This window comes from Bufo gargarizans, chromosome 10 (genome assembly GCF_014858855.1).
Source record: "Bufo gargarizans isolate SCDJY-AF-19 chromosome 10, ASM1485885v1, whole genome shotgun sequence".
Lineage (NCBI taxonomy): Eukaryota > Metazoa > Chordata > Amphibia > Anura > Bufonidae > Bufo > Bufo gargarizans.
The window spans coordinates 12,204,588-12,225,716 of record NC_058089.1 but is presented as its reverse complement, the minus strand read 5'-3'; the positions used below and the strand labels follow the sequence as shown (position 1 = coordinate 12,225,716).

Genomic DNA, 21,129 nt, shown 5'->3' with positions numbered 1-21,129 from the left:
GAGGCACATGGACAGTCAGTACTGACCTGTACAAACTGTGGGAGAAGATCGACCAGCTCATCATCGCTCATCCCGTCCCGGATCCAGCCTACTGCTGCTGCGCGGACCTCCTGATCAGCAAACCTGGGGTTCCCAATATAACAGCATCATTCACACTGGCATCAAGGCTTCCTTTATTGTGCTAATCAGTAACCCTACTGCTGCTGACAACCTGCCTCTGCATCATGTCTGAGAAGCTGTCACAGCCTGCCCGTTATGGCTGAAAATAACAGAATACAATTTCACAGACAGATGGAATCAGATCTTCTTATCATTAGTGTCTTAGGGCGGCCGTACATTTTGTCCATGTCACTGATCCCAGCAGCAGGGACGGACTTTGTCAAAGACCCCCTACAGGGAAATTTCCCAGTGGGCCACTGCCAGGGGGCTACCTAAAACCTCTTTATGGCAGCCGATCTGATGCTCTTAACATTAATGCTAGAAACATCAGGCACTTATGCCCCTCGCTGACAGCCAAAGGTGTCCTCCTGAATTCAACCGTATTGCCATCCTCAGGACAGTGATACAGTGGAATACTTCAGCAGGGGCAGTAGGATGCGGTGGTATTTTGTGCTGCACTAAGGTATTGCTGGCCACATCTACTTCTATTGCCCTGCCGTCTATCAAACTGGACCTGCCTAAAACATAGGGCCACTTTTAGTGGGTTTTTTTCCAGGGCCACCAAGTTTTTCCCAGTCCTCCCCTGCACAGCAGCCTGCTTTTCCAGCCTGATCCTCTGCAGCATGAGATTCAGATGCAGGATACAGCGCTCACCTAGAGTTCAGAAGCTCCAGCGCACACACTGGGCTCACGGTCGGCCACGAGTGGATCAGAGCATAGATGTCCGGCAGATAGGCCACATCCCATTTTGGGGCACTGGCCAGGACCTTTGGAAGGCAATCCTTGTAGAGGTGGCAGTAGTAACGTTTCTCCCAAATGAACGCTTTATCTTCCTTTGACATCCTGGAGGGATAAAGAGACCATAAATGTCAGGAATAATCTGCGCCCCCCTGTGTGCATAAGATACCTGCGACTAGACAGTAGGGAACAGCAGGGGGAAAAGCAGACACTTTAGGAAAAGGGCTCTTTCCCTCTTCAGGCTATGGTGTGTGTTCAGGATATGGCGTCAGCAGGGTCCAGAGCTGTATCACGCTCCTGCATGGCATATGGTGGGGGCAGCACTGTGCAGGAAGAACTGAGGGGGCAGCAGTGGAGGTGGCAGTACTCAAACTCCCCATACATCCTAGAAATCTGCCATCACTTAGTAGAAATTCCCCATACTATAAACACCAGGGCAACCTACCCGGAGGGAGACTCTCTGGTGAGAAGTGACAGGAGCCGGCTCTTGGAGTCTTTGTCCAGTGTCTCAAAGCTCAGGGGGACAACGTTCCCAGTTAGATCTGGGGCTTTGTACACGATATTAAAGGCAGGCGAAGGAAAATCCACCTGAAACAAGAGGCAGATGCTTATTGCAGCATTGACACGTCAGTACCAGGAGGTGGCCTCACAGTAGAACACCATTTGTAAGGGCAATCACTTCTGCAATGGAAGTTCTCCCATGTCTGCTGTGGGTAGGTGGAAATAGTATGATCATTACAAGATTTTTCTTCCCTTTCTATCCATGTGTCTGGAACTCGTACGAATGAGGTTGAGCTGCAGTACCACACCCAGAAATGGATAGGAGGGAACCCTCAGACAGCCCTTTTAAAATAAACTGGAGCATCTATGACCATGTGTACCCCACACGTGGCAAGCACCCTTCACTGCACCCTACCTGCAGGACCAGCTTCTGTGTCTGGGTGACTTTTCTGCCCAGGCTAGCAGCTGGCATGGTGTTAGTAAGGAATGATGTCCACAGATTTAATAGCTTGGTTCCACTGGTCAGAGTCCTAAAGGAGAATTGCAAGTTACTGGCATGCCGACGCCAACGACGGCTCAATAATTACCGTCCCTTTAACTTATGTGAACCCATAATAAATGAGAAGTCTTCAAACGCACTCAATTCATTAAATCCCGTGTAATGCAGATAATGAGAGATAATACCAAGAATTTATGGCAAGTCCTCGGCCTTTGTGCAGCCAATGAACCCTCCTCCAGGACTTTGCTACCCTAGGACAGGAACTTACCTTTTAAAGTTAAAGAGGGGTACAGACACCTGGCCCAGCATATCGGGCCCTTTCCTCTGCTTGTTGGAGTCTGGAGAGCCCCCACTATTCGGATTTAATACCCCGTACATCTTCACCTGCAGAATGGACTCCAGGGGCAGCTGCGCCATCTGTATGGGGAAGATAATTCTGCAAAAACAACGTGAATGCACTGAGCACAAGGGAGGACATCATAATGTAACTGCTGAGACCTGTAGTACAACCACAGCTGCAGTGTCTGATTACCATAGGCTTCACAGAGCATCCATTCAGCCTCTGTCAGGCTGTTAAACATCAGAAGTTGTTTTCTGCTGAGCTATACTGTACACAGACATCCTGCACTGTATACACATATTTAGCATGGGAGCCCAAGTACAATGGATGCCACTGTACAACTACAAGGTGGGATTAACTAGGGGTGTACATCAGGAAATTATTGGATGTATACTTGTAATGGACACTGCAATACACATTCTGAAAGTAGCCATGTATTAGAATTTGGTCCACAGAAGTGTCTGGCCAGTGTCTCCTGAGTGGTCTGGAGACTCATGCTGAGCCGTGTATGTGGCACAGCTTGGGTAACACAATACTCAGATTTCTGACTGTTTATACTTACAGTTCGTCCCATTTGATGAGATAAAAGAAGCTCTTGTAGGTCCCCACTTTCTTAGACTGCACAGGTTTGAACAAATCTTTCCCGTTGTACAGCAGGGAACAGATGATAAAATACTTCTCAAAACTGAAAATAACAAAAAAAAAAAAACGGATAGATTAGTGAGACTCACAGAACGGCTATTGTGTCTCCGTCTGTGCGGCAGGATTACTGTAGCTGACACCAGGCCACATTGTACAGTAGTCACAGCGCAGCATCCAAGACCTTACACATGGGACCTGTGAGTGAGAAGATGGAGACGATCTGGGCACTGTCAGCTCTGACTAAGTAGCCATTACTGACCTGGTAGCACTGAGGCCAAGAAATGCTGTATGGAGGCCACATACCATCCACACTGCTGACATCATCCATGACGTGGTGGCCTAACTACAGGCAGCACTAGAGGTCTGTCACATCCTGACACTTTCAGACGTCTCATGTAAAGCAACTGGTGAAGCTGCACAAATGGCAGAATTACCCCAGCTAAGAATTTAAATGGAGAACTAAAAACCAATGCCATGATTTTAAACCATTTCCTAAGTTACTCTGCACCTGCTTGAGATTTAGGCTAGGTCTACACGACGACATTTGTCGCGCGGGCGCAACAGTTGTCGCGCGACATTTTGTTGCACCAATGTCGCGCGACAATTTTTATAATGGCAGTCTATGGTGTCGCACTGCAACATGCGACATGTTGCGACTGCGACGCGACAGTCGCAGAAAAATCCATCTTGAATGGATTTTCTGCGACTGTCGCGTCGCAGTCGCAGTATGTCGCATGTTGCAGTGCGACACCATAGACTGCCATTATAAAAATTGTCGCGCGACATTGGTGCAACAAAATGTCGCGCGACAAATGTCGTCGTGTAGACCTAGCCTTAACCTGTAAAATGCCAAACATTCAGAACTACTTTCTAAACCTAAAACCCATGGCCAGAAAACAAACATCAGGGTTCGTACCTCCCACATTTCATTTATATAGAGGAACAAGCCAGGGATGTCCCGACTTCTCTTTGATTTGGCTATAGAACCATAAGCAAGATCATTAGAGGAATCAGAACTATACAAAGGAATCAATATTGACAGAAAATAAGTAAAACGAGTGGTGCTCACAGATTACATATTTATGTCACAACTAGGGATGAGCGAATCAGCTTCGGATGAAACATCCAAAGTCGATTCGCATAAAACTTTGTTCCAATACTAGACGGAGCAGGAGCTCCGTACAGTATTAGAATGTATTGGCTCAGATGAGCCAAAGTTATTGCTTCGCAAAGTCTTGCGAGACTTCACGTAATAACTTCGCAAATTGATTTCTACTGTGAAAAAACATTTCCCGAACTCGGGTTCAGTTCCAAGGTAGCAGTAATAACTTCGGCTCATTGGAGCTAATACATTCTAATACTGTACGGTGCACTCTGTGATTGCGGACCCATTCAAGTGATGCGGAATGCTCACGGCCAGTGACTGTGTATTGTGGACCCGCTGTATATAGGTCGCAATACGGCCACGGGGGGGCACACGGTCGTGTGCATGTAGCCTGAATCCGTTAGTGAGCACTTCTTCTTTGCCGAGATAACCCATCCCACCTCACAGGTGTGGCATATTCATGCGGTCTAATCTGCACCTTGGTATTGCACAGGTGTGACTGCCCACAATAAAAGGCCACTCTGAAATGTGCAGTTTGATCACACAGCACAATGCCACAGATGTCGCAACGTTTGAGGGAGCGTGCAATTGGCATGCTGACTGCAGGAATGTCTACCAGAGCTGTTGCCCGTGCAATGAATGTTCATTTCTCTACCATAAGCCGTCTCCAAAGGTGTTTCAGAGGATTTGGCAGTACATCCAACTGGCCTCACAACCGCAGACCACGTGTAACCACACCAGCCCAGGACCTCCACATCCAGCATGTTCACCTCCATGATCATCTGAGACCAGCCACCCGGACAGCTGCAGCAACAATCTGCTTGCATAACCAAAGAATTTCTGCACAAACTGTCAGAAACCGTCTCAGGGAAGCTCATCTGCATGCTCGTCGTCCTCATCGGGGTCTGGACCTGACTGCAGTTCGTCGTCGTAACCGACTGGAGTGGGCAAATGCTCACAATCGATGGCGTCTGGCACGTTGGAGAGGCGTTCTGTTCACGGAGGAGGCCTGGTTTTCACTGTTCAGGGCAAATGACAGCATGTGTGGAGTCGTGTGGGTGAGCGGTTTGCGGACGTCAATGTTGTGGATCGAGTGGCGGCGTGGGTTATGGTATGGGCAGGCGTATGTTATCGACAACGATCACAGGTGCATTTTATATGCACAGATACCTTGACGAGATCCTGAGGCCCATTGTTGTGCCGTTCATCCACGACCATCACCTCATGTTGCAGCACGATAATGCACGGCCCCATATTGCAAGGATCTGTACAAAACTCCTGGAAGCTGAAAACATCCCAGTTCTTACATGGCCAGCATACTCACCTGACATCTCACCCATTGAGCATGTTTGGGACGCTCTGGATCGGTGTATACGACAGCATGTTCCAGTTCCTGCTAATATTCTGCAACTTCGCACAGAAGAGGAGCGGACCAACATTCCACAGGCCACAATCAGCAACCTGATCAACTCTATGCCACGGAGATGTGTTGCACTGCGTGAGGCAAATGGTGGCCACACCAGATACTGACTGGTTTTCTGCCCCCCCCCCCCCCCCCGCCCCCCCAATCAGCACCTTGATGTGCCACACCTGTGAGGTGGGATGGATTATCTCGGCAAAGGAGAAGTGCTGCTCACTGACACAGATTTAGACAGATTTGTGAACAATATTTGAGAGTAATGGGTCTTTTGTGTCTGTAGAAAATGTTTCAGATCTTTGAGTTCAGCTCATGCAAAATGGGGGCAAAACCAAAAGTGTTGCGTTTATATTTTTTGTTCAGTGAAGATATATAGATATATATCTATCTCTATGTTGCAAAAATCCACGGCACTCCTTAAAAGTGAAAAAAAGGAGATTTTTTGTATAACTTACCAGTTAAATCTCTTTCTCGCTCTTCCTTGGGGGACACAGACCTTGGGTATAGCTCAGCTCCCTAGGAGGCGTGACACTAAGTAAAACTGTTAAGCCCCTCCTCCATCAGCTATACCCTCAGCCTGGAGATAGAGGCTACCAGTTGCGTGTCCAAGTAGTGAAAGGATAACAACCAATAACGGAAACAACCAACCAGCAACCCAACGGGGCGCCAGACCATAACCCTGTAACCAAACACAGAAGGGTGGGTGCTGTGTCCCCCAAGGAAGAGCGAGAAAGAGATTTAACTGGTAAGTTATACAAAAAATCTCCTTTTCTCGCCCATTTTCCTTGGGGGACACAGACCTTGGGACGTTCAAGAGCAGTCCAAGAAGGGAGGGACCACAAACCCAAGGCGGAACACCACCAGAGCATCAGGAAACCGCTGCCTGCAAAACCAGGCGGCCCAAAGCAGCATCCGCTGATGGATGCGTATGCACCCTATAGAACTTTGTGAAAGTGTGCAGAGAGGACCAAGTGGCTGCTTTGCACAACTGTTCAGCCGAGGCCCGATGCCTCTGCGCCCAGGAAGCTCCGACTGCTCTGGTGGAATGAGCAGTGACGCCGAAAGGCGGAGGTCTGCCCTTGGCTCGATAAGCCTCAGACACCGCCAGTTTAATGAAACGGGCAATAGCCACCTTGGAGACCGCCAACCCTCTGCGCGAACCCTCCGGAACCACAAACAGGGAGTCCGTGCGCCGAAAGGACCCGGTGACCTCCAAGTAAATCCTCAACGCCCTGACCACATCCAGACGGTGCAGTTCCCGTTCTCTGGGGTGGGAAGGAGAGGGACAGAGCGACGGAAGGACGATGTCCTCATTGATGTGAAAGGCGGAGACCACCTTTGGCAGGAAAGTCGGGGGACAGGCCGAAGCACAACCTTATCCTGGTGGAAGATCAGGAAAGGTTCGGAGCAAGAAAGAGCCGCTAACTCCGACACCCGTCGGAGAGACGTGACGGCCACAAGAAAGATGACCTTGCAGGACAGAAGGCGAAGGGAGACCTCCCGTAAAGGCTCGAAGGGGGCTGATTGGAGCGCCGAGAGCACCACATTCAGGTCCCAGGAAGGAACTGGAGGGCGGTATGGCGGAACAGAGTGAGCCACCCCTTGTAAGAAGGTCTTAATTGGCCCTAGAGGGGCCAGGGGACGCTGGAGAAGAATAGACAGCGCCGAAATCTGACCCTTCAGAGAACTGAGGCACAGCCCCAGGTCCAGACCCGACTGGAGGAAGGACAGGATTGTGGGAAGAGAAAACCGGAGAGGTGGGATGCTCCAGGACTCACAGAACCCCAGATAGGACCTCCAAACCCGATAGTAGATCCTAGAGGATACGGGCTTACGAGCCCGGATCATGGTGCGGACTACGTCCGCGGAGAAACCCCGTCGCGTTAAGACGGCGGTCTCAATAGCCACGCCGTCAAACGTAGCGAGCCTAAATGCTCGTGGAAGATCGGTCCCTGAGAGAGAAGGTCTTCCCTGGAGGGCAGTGGCCACGGTGCGTCTGCCAACAGCAACATTAGGTCGGCGTACCAAGACCGGCGGGGCCAATCCGGGGCGATTAGAATCGCGGGGACGCCCTCTGCCGCGATCCTCCGAAGAACCCGTGGCAGGAGGGGAAAAGGAGGAAAGACGTACAGAAGGGAGAATTCGCGCCACGGAAGGACGAGCGCGTCGGCGCCGTATGCCTTCGGGTCCCGTGCCCTGGCCAGGTATAGGGGGACCTTGTGGTTGAATTTGGAGGCCATGAGGTCCACGTCGGGGCGACCCCAGCGAAGACAAAGGGTTTCGAACACCTCTGGGTGCAGGGACCATTCTCCCGGGTCGATGGTGGACCGGCTGAGGAAATCCGCCGCCCAGTTGTCCACCCCCGGGATGTAAATCGCAGATAAGGCCGGCACGTGCGTCTCCGCCCAGAGGAGAATGAGGGTCACCTCTTGCATCGCTGCAGCGCTGCCTCCCTGATGGTTTATGTATGCCACAGCCGTGGCATTGTCCGATTGGATCCGAACAGGGTGGCCCCTCAGCAGATGGGTCCAGTGTCTGAGGGACAGAAGAATCGCCCTCAGTTCCAGAATATTGATTGGAAGTCTGGACTCCGATAGAGACCAAACGCCCTGGACGGACCGGGGAGGGAAAACCCCCCCCCCACCCCCGTAAGCTGGCATCTGTGGTAATCACCAGCCAGTTCAGTGGAAGGAAGGACTTCCCCCTTAGAGGGATATGCAACCACCAGCCGAGGGAAGCCCGAGCCAGGGGAGGCAGAAGAAAGGTCCTGTCCAGACTCCTCGGTGATTTGTCCCAGGCCGACAGAATTGCCCTCTGAAAGGTGCGGGATCGGAATTGTGCGAACGGCACCGCTTCGAAACAGGCAACCATCTTTCCCAACAACCGCATGCTGGATCTGAGGGAAGGGCGGTGATGACGGAGGAGACTGCGAACCGACCCGCGAAGGGCCAGACGCTTGTCCGACGGAAGGCGGACCTCCGCCAACTCTGTATCCAGGAGCATCCCCAGGAAGATCAGCCGTCTGGAGGGGGTAAGGGAAGATTTGGGGTGGTTGATAATCCAACCGAACCGCGTCAGGGTCTCCAGAGTGAGTTCCACACTGCGGGATGTCTGAGAGAAGGAGGGTGCCTTGACCAGGATGTCGTCCAAGTATGGGAGAAGAAAAACACTTCTTGAACGTAGAAGGGCCAAGACAGGGGCCAGGACCTTGGTGAACACTCGAGGAGCCGTCGCCAGACCAAAGGGAAGGGCGACGAATTGGAAGTGATCGTCCCCCACCGCGAAGCGCAGGAAGCGGTGATGACATGGAGCAACCGGAACGTGGAGGTATGCATCCTGAATGTCGATTGAGGCCATGAAATCCCCTCTTTCCAGGGAGGCCACTGCGGACCTGAGAGACTCCATCCGGAATCTCTGCAGTCGGAGAAAACGGTTCAGGCGTTTTAGGTCCAAGATCGGACGCACTGAGGCTTCCTTCTTGGGAACCACAAAGAGGTTCGAGTAGAACCCCCTGAACCTTTCCGTCGGAGGCACGGGGGCGACGACACCCTTGTCCATTAGAGAGTGAATGGCCGCGAAGAAGGCGGCCACTCGTACGGGATCTCGCGGAGGACGGGATCGGAAGAAACGGTCTGGCGGAATGGACGCAAATTCGATTTTGTATCCGCAAGATACAATCTCGAGCGCCCATGCGTCTGAGATGTGGGCCCGCCATACGTTCCTGAATAGGAGAAGGCGGCCCCACACCCGGGTGGGTGGGGGCGCACCTTCAGGCAGAGGGCTGCTGGCCTGTGGGAGCCCGTGCAGGCTGGGACTTGCGCCAGGTAGGTTGCGTCCGAAAAAAACGGCTTCTTGCGTCTATCCTGGGCTGGGCCAGAGGAAGAAGAACTGGCCGCGGGTCTAGACCCGGTGGGCTTGCGAAAGGACCGAAAACGGGACGAACCAGCGCGACCATGGGGGGCGCCCATTGGCCTGGACTGGGGGAGGTGAGTACTCTTCCCACCCGTGGCCTCTGATATAAGTTCGTCCAGACGGGTTCCGAACAGGCGGGAACCCGTGAATGGTAGGCCGGCCAAAGAGCGTTTGGAAGCGGCGTCCGCCGCCCAAACCTTCAGCCAGAGTTCCCTCCTGACAGAAACTGCCAGGGCAGAGGAACGGGCAATGAGGGCACCCGCATCAAGGGAGGCCTCACAGACGAATTTTCCGGCCTGAACAATTAGTTGGGCTAAGGAACGGAGGTCCTGAACAGGGACGACCGACCCTAACTCCCGTTCCAGTTGCAAACCCCATTCAGAGACCGCTTTGCCAACCCAGGCGGAGGCAAAGACCGGTCTAAGGGCCGAACCAGAGGCAGTAAATATGGCCTTGGAGAGGGATTCCGTACGACGGTCCTCAACAGACTGGAGGGAAGATCCGTCCTGTACAGGAATAGTAGTGCTTTTGGACAGGCGAGCCACGGGAGGATCAACCTTAGGCGGGGATGTCCACGTGGTCACAGAATCCGCTGGAAAGGGATAACAAATGTCCAGCTTTTTGGGTGTAATAAAGCGGACGTTAGGCCGAGTCCAAGCCTTGGATACCACAGAAGAAAAATCAGCGTGTATGGGAAAAACCTTGGAGGCCTGTTTGGGGCGGAGAAAGGACACGCCGGCCTGTTCAGAGCTGGGGGGGTCATCGTGTAGCTGAAAGGTATCACAGTTGCTAGTGACAAGATGCCCCACCGCGGACGCCAATTTGGACGGAAGCTCTGAGTCCATGTCCACCTCCGAATCCGCCAGTTCTCCCTCAGAAAGCGTATCCCTTTGAGAGGATAGACTTGACTGAGCTCGCACGCATGGCGGAGAGAGCGAAGCATCTGGAGAAGATGTGCGCTCAACCCTTGAACGTTTCTGAGTATGCCGGGCCCTGGAAGATTCGCTGGGAGGCAGGGAACCAGTGGGGCGGCAGAAACGGTAGTCCCAGCGGGTGCGACAGGGATTGTGGCAGCCTGCGGGAGAGGCGGTCTATCCACGAGACGGCCCACTACGTGTGTAAGGCTTTCCACCGCCTGAGACAGAGACCTAGCCCAGTCAGGGGGTTCAGAGGCACCGGGGGGCGCAGCGGGAAGCGGGCCCTGCACCGGGGCCTGACATGCAAGGCAATGCGGTTCAGATTGCCCACGCGGAAAAAGTTCCTTACAGGCGGTACAGGCATGGTACCAGGGTTTGGGGGCACCTGTGGGATCTGACATGCTGAAGTGTGGTTGTACTCTAATATAGAGACCACAAAGGGTTATAGCAGCTATGACCAGGAGGGTTAGGAGAGGGTTAACTGTCCTACCAGTGCCTCAGAAGAACGTCAGGAGATGGCCCAGATCAGCAGCAGCAGAGAAGCAATGAACAGCAGTGAGCAGCAGAGAGCAGCAGAGAGCGCCCACAGAAGCCGAGCGATGTACACAGGAGGTTAGAGTCCCCCACCGTGTCCCAGCTTCCTGTCAGGAGTGAGGAAGCGCGGGAAACCTCAGCAGAAAGCGCGGGGAACAAGCTCCGCCCCCTCCAGCGCTTGAAATGTCTCCTGTGAAGGAGAACGTAGCTCCGCCCCCAAAATGACGCGCGCGTAAGCCCCGCCCCCTGCCGGGACCGCTAAGCCCCGCCCCCCGTTCTCGGCGGGAAGGGGGAGAGAGAGAAGAGAAAAAATGGAGTCAGCCCCGAATGAGGGGGGGGGGGGGAGAAAGATAGCAGCGTGGGGGGGAACGGCGTGGGGGTGCTGAGGATGCTGCTGTGCTGCATTGTCCTGCAGATGAGCGCTCAGAATGAGCGACCACGGGTGCCCCCCTTAACCAGAGGGGTAGATGCTGCAGATAGGGACGGGGTATGGGCTGGAATAGCCATCTCACCGTCCGACGTCTTCACCCTCAGTCCTTTCCAGCAGGGTCGCCCCTTCAGCCACTGGCACCGCAGTGGCAGGAAGCTGGAAGAGGGGCTTGGCGTGCGGGCGACCCCCTAGCTGGCGGGATGTAGGGGAGCCATTGCTGCCCAGATCCTCCTATTGCTTCTGTGGGGGAGGCAGCAGTGCAGATAAGTTGGCACTGGCACAGCTCAACCCCGGGAGAGCAGAGAGGTCTAATGCGTCTCTGGTATCCCTAGGAAAAAATAAAATAACAAAATTAGAAGAAAAAGTAAAAATAACAAGGAGAAAACAGCCCTGCAGTAGCAGGGAGTGTCTTGCCTCCTTGGACACTAAGCTAAAACTGGTAGCCTCTATCTCCAGGCTGAGGGTATAGCTGATGGAGGAGGGGCTTAACAGTTTTACTTAGTGTCACGCCTCCTAGGGAGCTGAGCTATACCAAGGTCTGTGTCCCCCAAGGAAAATGGGCGAGAAATTTGCTATTTATTCACACAGCAACGTTTTGGTTCTCTCTTAGAACCTTTTTCAAGCCAAGTGAATTATAAAGTGCAACCATGCTTACATTTATACATCATGAAATCAATCAGTACTAATTGATAATCCTATAGAATGCATTGTGCGTTGTGTTGTCTGCGTATATGCGCGTGCGCATTGTGGAGATAGACATCGCGTAAGCTTTTTATAGAAGCAAACATCTATAAAATGTGTGAATATGTATATACATAATACACAAAATGTTACAATACATTTATTACACCTGTGTCTTAATATCAATAATATGTTATATATTTAGATATATATATATAAATATATAAAAAAAAATTGTTTGTTTTTTTGTTTGCTTTATGACTTTAATTTGTTATACCATTTAAATGTACTGTATATGTATTCAACAAAAAAGAACTACGATTCTAAATAAGCCTGTAAAAATAATCAAAAGTTCTGATTTGAAGAGTAAGTAAACCTTTATTAAAAAAATTTATTATGTCCTTAATGACCCAATAAAACGTTTAGCTCCCTAAAGCGCACCATTCACTGCGCTTAAAACTCAGTTCTCTGCACACCGCTGACAGCTCAGCGGTGTACGGAGGATAGAATATATGAATGGGGCCGCAGCAGCGCTGTGAGTACGGGCGGGAGCGCACATTGCTGCTCCTGCCCCCCGGAGGATTACTAACTCCTGGGCAGAGCAAGCTCCTGTTTCGCAAAGCTAAGAGCAGACTTGCAGTTTTCTTAGCTTAGCAGAGAAGGCAGAAACAGGAGCCCGCTCTGCTCAGCTAATGTGCTATGCCAAGAGTCAGCAATCTTCCGGGGGGTGGGGCAGGAGCAGCAATGTGCGCTCCTGCCCGTACTCCCTGCTTATGCGGTCCAAGCTGTCAGCGGTGTACAGAGAACTGAGGCGCACAGTGAATGGTGCACTTTAGGGAGGTAAAAGTATAATAAAAATACCAAATTTATTAATAAAGTTAGAAAAGGTTTTATTGGGGCATTAAGAACATCATAATACAATTTCTTATAAAAGGTTTAGTTACTTTAAAAAAAAAATATAATAATAATACAATATGCTGAAATGCCCCAGGACAGTCACCTCACCTGGAAACCCAAGCTGTAGGGATACCATGAGCTGCAAATATTGTGAATTGGAGATGGTCATCTGAGGTGCGAGCTTCCTTCAGGGGCTTGCTACTGCTGCTTGGGTTGGTAGCAGGGGTGCAGGAGGCGAGATGAAGCTGCAGCAGGGTGTGCACAGCAGTAGTTAAGTGGCTTAAACTCTCCTGTAGAGGACTGTCACAGTCTGGAGAGCCTGCAGGAAAGCAATCATCAATGCTCATCTTATACAGGAGAATATATAAGTGTCACACACACACACACACACAAGCGCCCATCTTACCATCTGAAGCCGTGAGGTTACTTCCAGCAGCAGGACTGGAGGGACCCTAAAAATATAGCACATGTTCAGAGCACACAGACATTTCCTGAACCTTACAGTAAGAGAAATCTAATGTGAACATTACGTTTCCCTTACCTCCACACTACGGCTGCGCGGCAGGTTCACTGCCCTGCGTAGCTTCTTGATGCACTCTGTAATGGCAGGCGTCTCCACACTGTGTGCGGTCCTGCAGATATTCCTCACCACTTTGATGACTTGGTCAGCCGCTCTGTAAGGATTGCTCTGGGGGAAGAAAAACAAAAAAACAAAAGTTAATGTGAATATCGGCTTGCAGCAGAATGTCCTGAACGCATCATCCAGCACATCAAAACATCGATACAACCGATGCCACGTCTGTGATGCACTGCAGGGTCATGTGGATGATCTGGATGTCCCACAGGACAGCACGGCACAGACTTTATTTACAGCTCTACATAGGTCTCCTCTTTCCACCCAATCATTGGTCCAATTGTCAGATTAAGCTTAACGCTGGGTTCAAACCCGCTGTAAAACGCTCAACACATGAAAACCAATGCTTCCCTATGGCCCTGGTTCACACTTTAGCGTTTTACAGCGTGTTTGAACGCGCTGAAAAACGCCCTACGCTCAAAAAAGTTCTTGAGCTTCTTTGGGGCGTTTTGTCGCGCGTTCCCGCACATAGACTTTCGGGAACGCGCGACAATGGGCGTTCGCTTGTTTCTGTATGCGCGATTGTAAACGCCGGTACAGACGCGCATACAGAGCGCTCCTTTTAGAACACTCAGGTGTGAACCCAGGGTAAATATCTGCCTATGGTGGAAGCAACGCACAAATCTCACATAGTCTCCACTGATCAGCAGATTCACAGACGGCTTCGTGCTGAATGCTTCTGCCGTCTGCTTGCATGTTAAGGTCCTGGGCAGCAGCCATCATGGCTGCTCAGGTGAGAGCACACAGCTATGGCACGACTAAGACTTGCACTATGAAGAGCAGAAGCCAATGAGAAGTCAGAGAGGTCACAAAGTCGACCTGCTCAGTCACAGTGGACAACAGGGATAAGGGCAGTTGTACATGAAGAGGGTATACAAGTACCAGGGGTGACGCCTCTACACATACCTCATTTTTAAGGCACATACTGACTTGCTCATGGTAGGCATCCAGTAATTCTTCGATGTCCTTCCTGCGGAAACAAATTTTTATAATTCATTAAAACTGCTTGTAGAAACACTGAATTGTAACTTCACACCACATAAGAATAAAAAACAAAACAGGAAAACATCAACCAAGAGTGTGTAGAATAGATATAGACAAGCTAGGATGACCTCCGTGTATGGAGGTGACATGTGACTGTATACAGATAGATAATTATATATTATATATATATATATATATATATATATATATACACACACACACACACACACACACATCAGACAAGAGGACCTTAATGTATAGAGGTTGCATGTGACTATATACAAGATGTAGAATACATATACACTACTCACAAAAAATTAGGGATATTTGGCTTTCAGGTGAAATTTATGGAAACATATAAAGTTCCCGCTCCAGTGATATTATATCATGAAAGTCGGCCATTTAAGCAGAAGCTGCAATGGAGATTTCCTCATCTCAAACAAATTATTGAAACAAAAAGAAAACCCCAGTGCCGCCACAAAATGTCAGCGTCTCAGTAGCTTGTCCTGTGGCTTTGAGCATCAATTACAGCTTGAACACAACGTCTCCTGCTGTTCACAGCAAAGGACGTCCACTTCTCTGCCTTTCTGTGACTCTTCCTGCATCTCTGATACAACCTGCTGATGACTCTGTGACACTCTAAGTCCAATGGCCACTTCCGTCTAAAAACATCCTGCTTGAAGTCTCGCAATGGCGAGGTACTGTTCATCAATTGTTAGGTCTCATGATGTTAAAATGTGAACAGCATGATGAGGAGGACTGTTTAAAAGGATAACTGTCATATTATATATTTTTTTTTTTGCTAAAGTGTAGGGCATTTGATAGGTAACAATTTTGCAATAGACTTTATTTAGCCAAAATGTTTATTTTGGGTAGAAAACTGGGGCTGAAATGGCCCTTAGCAGCACTCTTCAAAAGAGCGTTGCTAAGGGCCATCCTTCTCCGATTAGAAAAGACGGGGTGTGCAGCCAGACGCTATGCCAGACTGACCTCCGATCCCTGTGATAATAATTCATGAAGCAGCCGCCGGAAGTAGTAGCACTGTGCACAGTGAGCCGGCGGCTGCTTCATGAATTATTATCACAGGGATCGCAGGTCAGTCAATGTAACGGAGCCTTAGATTGCATAGAAAGGGGGAATATAAATGTAATTTAAACTCTTAAGACTCCTGTGTCCAGCCTTCTGTTTCCCAGGGAAGCACCGGAGGCAGAAGCATAGCGTCTGGCTGCACACCCCGTCTTTTCTAATCGGAGACGGATGGCCCTTAGCAACGCTCTTTTAAAGCAAAAAAAAATAAAATAAAAATAATAATATGACAGTTATGCTTTTAATACCAATTCTAATTGAATATTTATTGGGTGATTCATGGATCAAACACCTGTTGTAAATTTTGCTGTTAAGCTCCTTGTTAGAGAACAGCAAGTTGTACAAAAAGTACCGAAACACTGAACAGTTGGACATGCGCATTCAGAAGATTGGAGGTTACATTAAGTTCACCTGTAAAAGGTTAGAGGGCATTTTAGGTTCATCCTGAAATTTCACCCACAAGTCAAATATCCCCAACTTTGAGAGTAGCAACTTAGGCCCCTTTCACACGGGCGAGTATTCCGCGCGGATGCGATGCGCGAGTTGAACGCATTGCACCCGCACTGAATCCCGACCCATTCATTTCTATGGGGCTGTTCACATAAGCGGTGATTTTCACGCATCACTTATGCGTTGCGTGAAAATCGCAGCAAGCTCTATTTTGTGCGTTTTTCACGTAACGCAGGCCCCATAGAAATGAATGGGGTTGCGTGAAAATCACAAGCATCCGCAAGCAAGTGCGGATGCGGTGCGATTTTCACGCACGGTTGCTAGGAGACGATCGGGATGGAGACCCGATCATTATTATTTTCCCTTATAACATGGTTATAAGGGAAAATAAGGAGATTTTTTGTATAACTTACCAGTTAAATCTCTTTCTCGCTCTTCCTTGGGGGACACAGACCTTGGTATAGCTCAGCTCCCTAGGAGGCGTGACACTAAGTAAAACTGTTAAGCCCCTCCTCCATCAGCTATACCCTCAGCCTGGAGATAGAGGCTACCAGTTGCGTGTCCAAGTAGTGAAAGGATAACAACCAATAACGGAAACAACCAGCCAGCAACCCAACGGGGCGCCAGACCATAACCCTGTAACCAAACACAGAAGGGTGGGTGCTGTGTCCCCCAAGGAAGAGCGAGAAAGAGATTTAACTGGTAAGTTATACAAAAAATCTCCTTTTCTCGCCCATTTTCCTTGGGGGACACAGACCTTGGGACGTTCAAGAGCAGTCCAAGAAGGGAGGGACCACAAACCCAAGGCGGAACACCACCAGAGCATCAGGAAACCGCTGCCTGCAAAACCAGGCGGCCCAAAGCAGCATCCGCTGATGGCATGCGTATGCACCCTATAGAACTTTGTGAAAGTGTGCAGAGAGGACCAAGTGGCTGCTTTGCACAACTGTTCAGCCGAGGCCCGATGCCTCTGCGCCCAGGAAGCTCCGACTGCTCTGGTGGAATGAGCAGTGACGCCGAAAGGCGGAGGTCTGCCCTTGGCTCGATAAGCCTCAGACACCGCCAGTTTAATGAAACGGGCAATAGCCACCTTGGAGACCGCCAACCCTCTGCGCGAACCCTCCGGAACCACAAACAGGGAGTCCGTGCGCCGAAAGGACCCGGTGACCTCCAAGTAAATCCTCAACGCCCTGACCACATCCAGACGGTGCAGTTCCCGTTCTCTGGGGTGGGAAGGAGAGGGACAGAGCGACGGAAGGACGATGTCCTCATTGATGTGAAAGGCGGAGACCACCTTTGGCAGGAAAGTCGGGGACAGGCCGAAGCACAACCTTATCCTGGTGGAAGATCAGGAAAGGTTCGGAGCAAGAAAGAGCCGCTAACTCCGACACCCGTCGGAGAGACGTGACGGCCACAAGAAAGATGACCTTGCAGGACAGAAGGCGAAGGGAGACCTCCCGTAAAGGCTCGAAGGGGGCTGATTGGAGCGCCGAGAGCACCACATTCAGGTCCCAGGAAGGAACTGGAGGGCGGTACGGCGGAACAGAGTGAGCCACCCCTTGTAAGAAGGTCTTAATTGGCCCTAGAGGGGCCAGGGGACGCTGGAGAAGAATAGACAGCGCCGAAATCTGACCCTTCAGAGAACTGAGGCACAGCCCCAGGTCCAGACCCGACTGGAGGAAGGACAGGATTGTGGGAAGAGAAAACCGGAGAGGTGGGATGCTCCGGGACTCACAGAACCCCAGATAGGACCTCCAAACCCGATAGTAGATCCTAGAGGATACGGGCTTACGAGCCCGGATCATGGTGCGGACTACGTCCGCGGAGAAACCCCGTCGCGTTAAGACGGCGGTCTCAATAGCCACGCCGTCAAACGTAGCGAGCCTAAATGCTCGTGGAAGATCGGTCCCTGAGAGAGAAGGTCTTCCCTGGAGGGCAGTGGCCACGGTGCGTCTGCCAACAGCAACATTAGGTCGGCGTACCAAGACCGGCGGGGCCAATCCGGGGCGATTAGAATCGCGGGGACGCCCTCTGCCGCGATCCTCCGAAGAACCCGTGGCAGGAGGGGAAAAGGAGGAAAGACGTACAGAAGGGAGAATTCGCGCCACGGAAGGACGAGCGCGTCGGCGCCGTATGCCTTCGGGTCCCGTGCCCTGGCCAGGTATAGGGGGACCTTGTGGTTGAATTTGGAGGCCATGAGGTCCACGTCGGGGCGACCCCAGCGAAGACAAAGGGCTTCGAACACCTCTGGGTGCAGGGACCATTCTCCCGGGTCGATGGTGGACCGGCTGAGGAAATCCGCCGCCCAGTTGTCCACCCCCGGGATGTAAATCGCAGATAAGGCCGGCACGTGCGTCTCCGCCCAGAGGAGAATGAGGGTCACCTCTTGCATCGCTGCAGCGCTGCCTCCCTGATGGTTTATGTATGCCACAGCCGTGGCATTGTCCGATTGGATCCGAACAGGGTGGCCCCTCAGCAGATGGGTCCAGTGTCTGAGGGACAGAAGAATCGCCCTCAGTTCCAGAATATTGATTGGAAGTCTGGACTCCGATAGAGACCAAACGCCCTGGACGGACCGGGGAGGGAAAACCCCCCCCCCCACCCCCGTAAGCTGGCATCTGTGGTAATCACCAGCCAGTTCAGTGGAAGGAAGGACTTCCCCCTTAGAGGGATATGCAACCACCAGCCGAGGGAAGCCCGAGCCAGGGGAGGCAGAAGAAAGGTCCTGTCCAGACTCCTCGGTGATTTGTCCCAGGCCGACAGAATTGCCCTCTGAAAGGTGCGGGATCGGAATTGTGCGAACGGCACCGCTTCGAAACAGGCAACCATCTTTCCCAACAACCGCATGCTGGATCTGAGGGAAGGGCGGTGATGACGGAGGAGACTGCGAACCGACCCGCGAAGGGCCAGACGCTTGTCCGACGGAAGGCGGACCTCCGCCAACTCTGTATCCAGGAGCATCCCCAGGAAGATCAGCCGTCTGGAGGGGGTAAGGGAAGATTTGGGGTGGTTGATAATCCAACCGAACCGCGTCAGGGTCTCCAGAGTGAGTTCCACACTGCGGGATGTCTGAGAGAAGGAGGGTGCCTTGACCAGGATGTCGTCCAAGTATGGGAGAAGAAAAACACTTCTTGAACGTAGAAGGGCCAAGACAGGGGCCAGGACCTTGGTGAACACTCGAGGAGCCGTCGCCAGACCAAAGGGAAGGGCGACGAATTGGAAGTGATCGTCCCCCACCGCGAAGCGCAGGAAGCGGTGATGACATGGAGCAACCGGAACGTGGAGGTATGCATCCTGAATGTCGATTGAGGCCATGAAATCCCCTCTTTCCAGGGAGGCCACTGCGGACCTGAGAGACTCCATCCGGAATCTCTGCAGTCGGAGAAAACGGTTCAGGCGTTTTAGGTCCAAGATCGGACGCACTGAGCCTTCCTTCTTGGGAACCACAAAGAGGTTCGAGTAGAACCCCCTGAACCTTTCCGTCGGAGGCACGGGGGCGACGACACCCTTGTCCATTAGAGAGTGAATGGCCGCGAAGAAGGCGGCCACTCGTACGGGATCTCGCGGAGGACGGGATCGGAAGAAACGGTCTGGCGGAATGGACGCAAATTCGATTTTGTATCCGCAAGATACAATCTCGAGCGCCCATGCGTCTGAGATGTGGGCCCGCCATACGTTCCTGAATAGGAGAAGGCGGCCCCCCACCCGGGTGGGTGGGGGCGCACCTTCAGGCAGAGGGCTGCTGGCCTGTGGGAGCCCGTGCAGGCTGGGACTTGCGCCAGGTAGGTTGCGTCCGAAAAAACGGCTTCTTGCGTCTATCCTGGGCTGGGCCAGAGGAAGAAGAACTGGCCGCGGGTCTAGACCCGGTGGGCTTGCGAAAGGACCGAAAACGGGACGAACCAGCGCGACCACGGGGGGCGCCCATTGGCCTGGACTGGGGGAGGTGAGTACTCTTCCCACCCGTGGCCTCTGATATAAGTTCGTCCAGACGGGTTCCGAACAGGCGGGAACCCGTGAATGGTAGGCCGGCCAAAGAGCGTTTGGAAGCGGCGTCCGCCGCCCAAACCTTCAGCCAGAGTTCCCTCCTGACAGAAACTGCCAGGGCAGAGGAACGGGCAATGAGGGCACCCGCATCAAGGGAGGCCTCACAGACGAATTTTCCGGCCTGAACAATTAGTTGGGCTAAGGAACGGAGGTCCTGAACAGGGACGACCGACCCTAACTCCCGTTCCAGTTGCAAACCCCATTCAGAGACCGCTTTGCCAACCCAGGCGGAGGCAAAGACCGGTCTAAGGGCCGAACCAGAGGCAGTAAATATGGCCTTGGAGAGGGATTCCGTACGACGGTCCTCAACAGACTGGAGGGAAGATCCGTCCTGTACAGGAATAGTAGTGCTTTTGGACAGGCGAGCCACGGGAGGATCAACCTTAGGCGGGGATGTCCACGTGGTCACAGAATCCGCTGGAAAGGGATAACAAATGTCCAGCTTTTTGGGTGTAATAAAGCGGACGTTAGGCCGAGTCCAAGCCTTGGATACCACAGAAGAAAAATCAGCGTGTATGGGAAAAACCTTGGAGGCCTGTTTGGGGCGGAGAAAGGACACGCCGGCCTGTTCAGAGCTGGGGGGGTCATCGTGTAGCTGAAAGGTATCACGGATGCTAGTGACAAGATGCCCCACCGCGGACGCCAATTTGGACGGAAGCTCTGAGTCCATGTCCACCTCCGAATCCGCCAGTTCTCCCTCAGAAAGCGTATCCCTTTGAGAGGATAGACTTGACTGAGCTCGCACGCATGGCGGAGAGAGCGAAGCATCTGGAGAAGATGTGCGCTCAACCCTTGAACGTTTCTGAGTATGCCGGGCCCTGGAAGATTCGCTGGGAGGCAGGGAACCAGTGGGGGCGGCAGAAACGGTAGTCCCAGCGGGTGCGACAGGGATTGTGGCAGCCTGCGGGAGAGGCGGTCTATCCACGAGACGGCCCACTACGTGTGTAAGGCTTTCCACCGCCTGAGACAGAGACCTAGCCCAGTCAGGGGGTTCAGAGGCACCGGGGGGCGCAGCGGGAAGCGGGCCCTGCACCGGGGCCTGACATGCAAGGCAATGCGGCTCAGATTGCCCACGCGGAAAAAGTTCCTTACAGGCGGTACAGGCATGGTACCAGGGTTTGGGGGCACCTGTGGGATCTGACATGCTGAAGTGTGGTTG

The 21,129-nt window shown here is 52.0% G+C and overlaps 1 protein-coding gene across 1 annotated transcript in view; it reads right to left on the bottom strand.

Moving 5' to 3' along the window:
• The window catches only part of PIK3C2A (phosphatidylinositol-4-phosphate 3-kinase catalytic subunit type 2 alpha), a 55,733-nt gene that overhangs the window by 13,787 nt on the left and 20,817 nt on the right, over window positions 1–21,129 (bottom strand). Inside the window, exons 9-18 of the mRNA XM_044269377.1 lie at window positions 14,313–14,376; window positions 13,314–13,460; window positions 13,179–13,224; window positions 12,881–13,091; window positions 2,800–2,922; window positions 2,166–2,333; window positions 1,814–1,928; window positions 1,343–1,485; window positions 814–1,002; window positions 27–123 (exon numbers count right to left, since the gene is read on the bottom strand). Of these exons, the coding sequence (XP_044125312.1) occupies window positions 27–123; window positions 814–1,002; window positions 1,343–1,485; window positions 1,814–1,928; window positions 2,166–2,333; window positions 2,800–2,922; window positions 12,881–13,091; window positions 13,179–13,224; window positions 13,314–13,460; window positions 14,313–14,376 (1,303 nt within the window). The remainder of the gene's footprint in view (window positions 1–26; window positions 124–813; window positions 1,003–1,342; window positions 1,486–1,813; window positions 1,929–2,165; window positions 2,334–2,799; window positions 2,923–12,880; window positions 13,092–13,178; window positions 13,225–13,313; window positions 13,461–14,312; window positions 14,377–21,129) is intronic.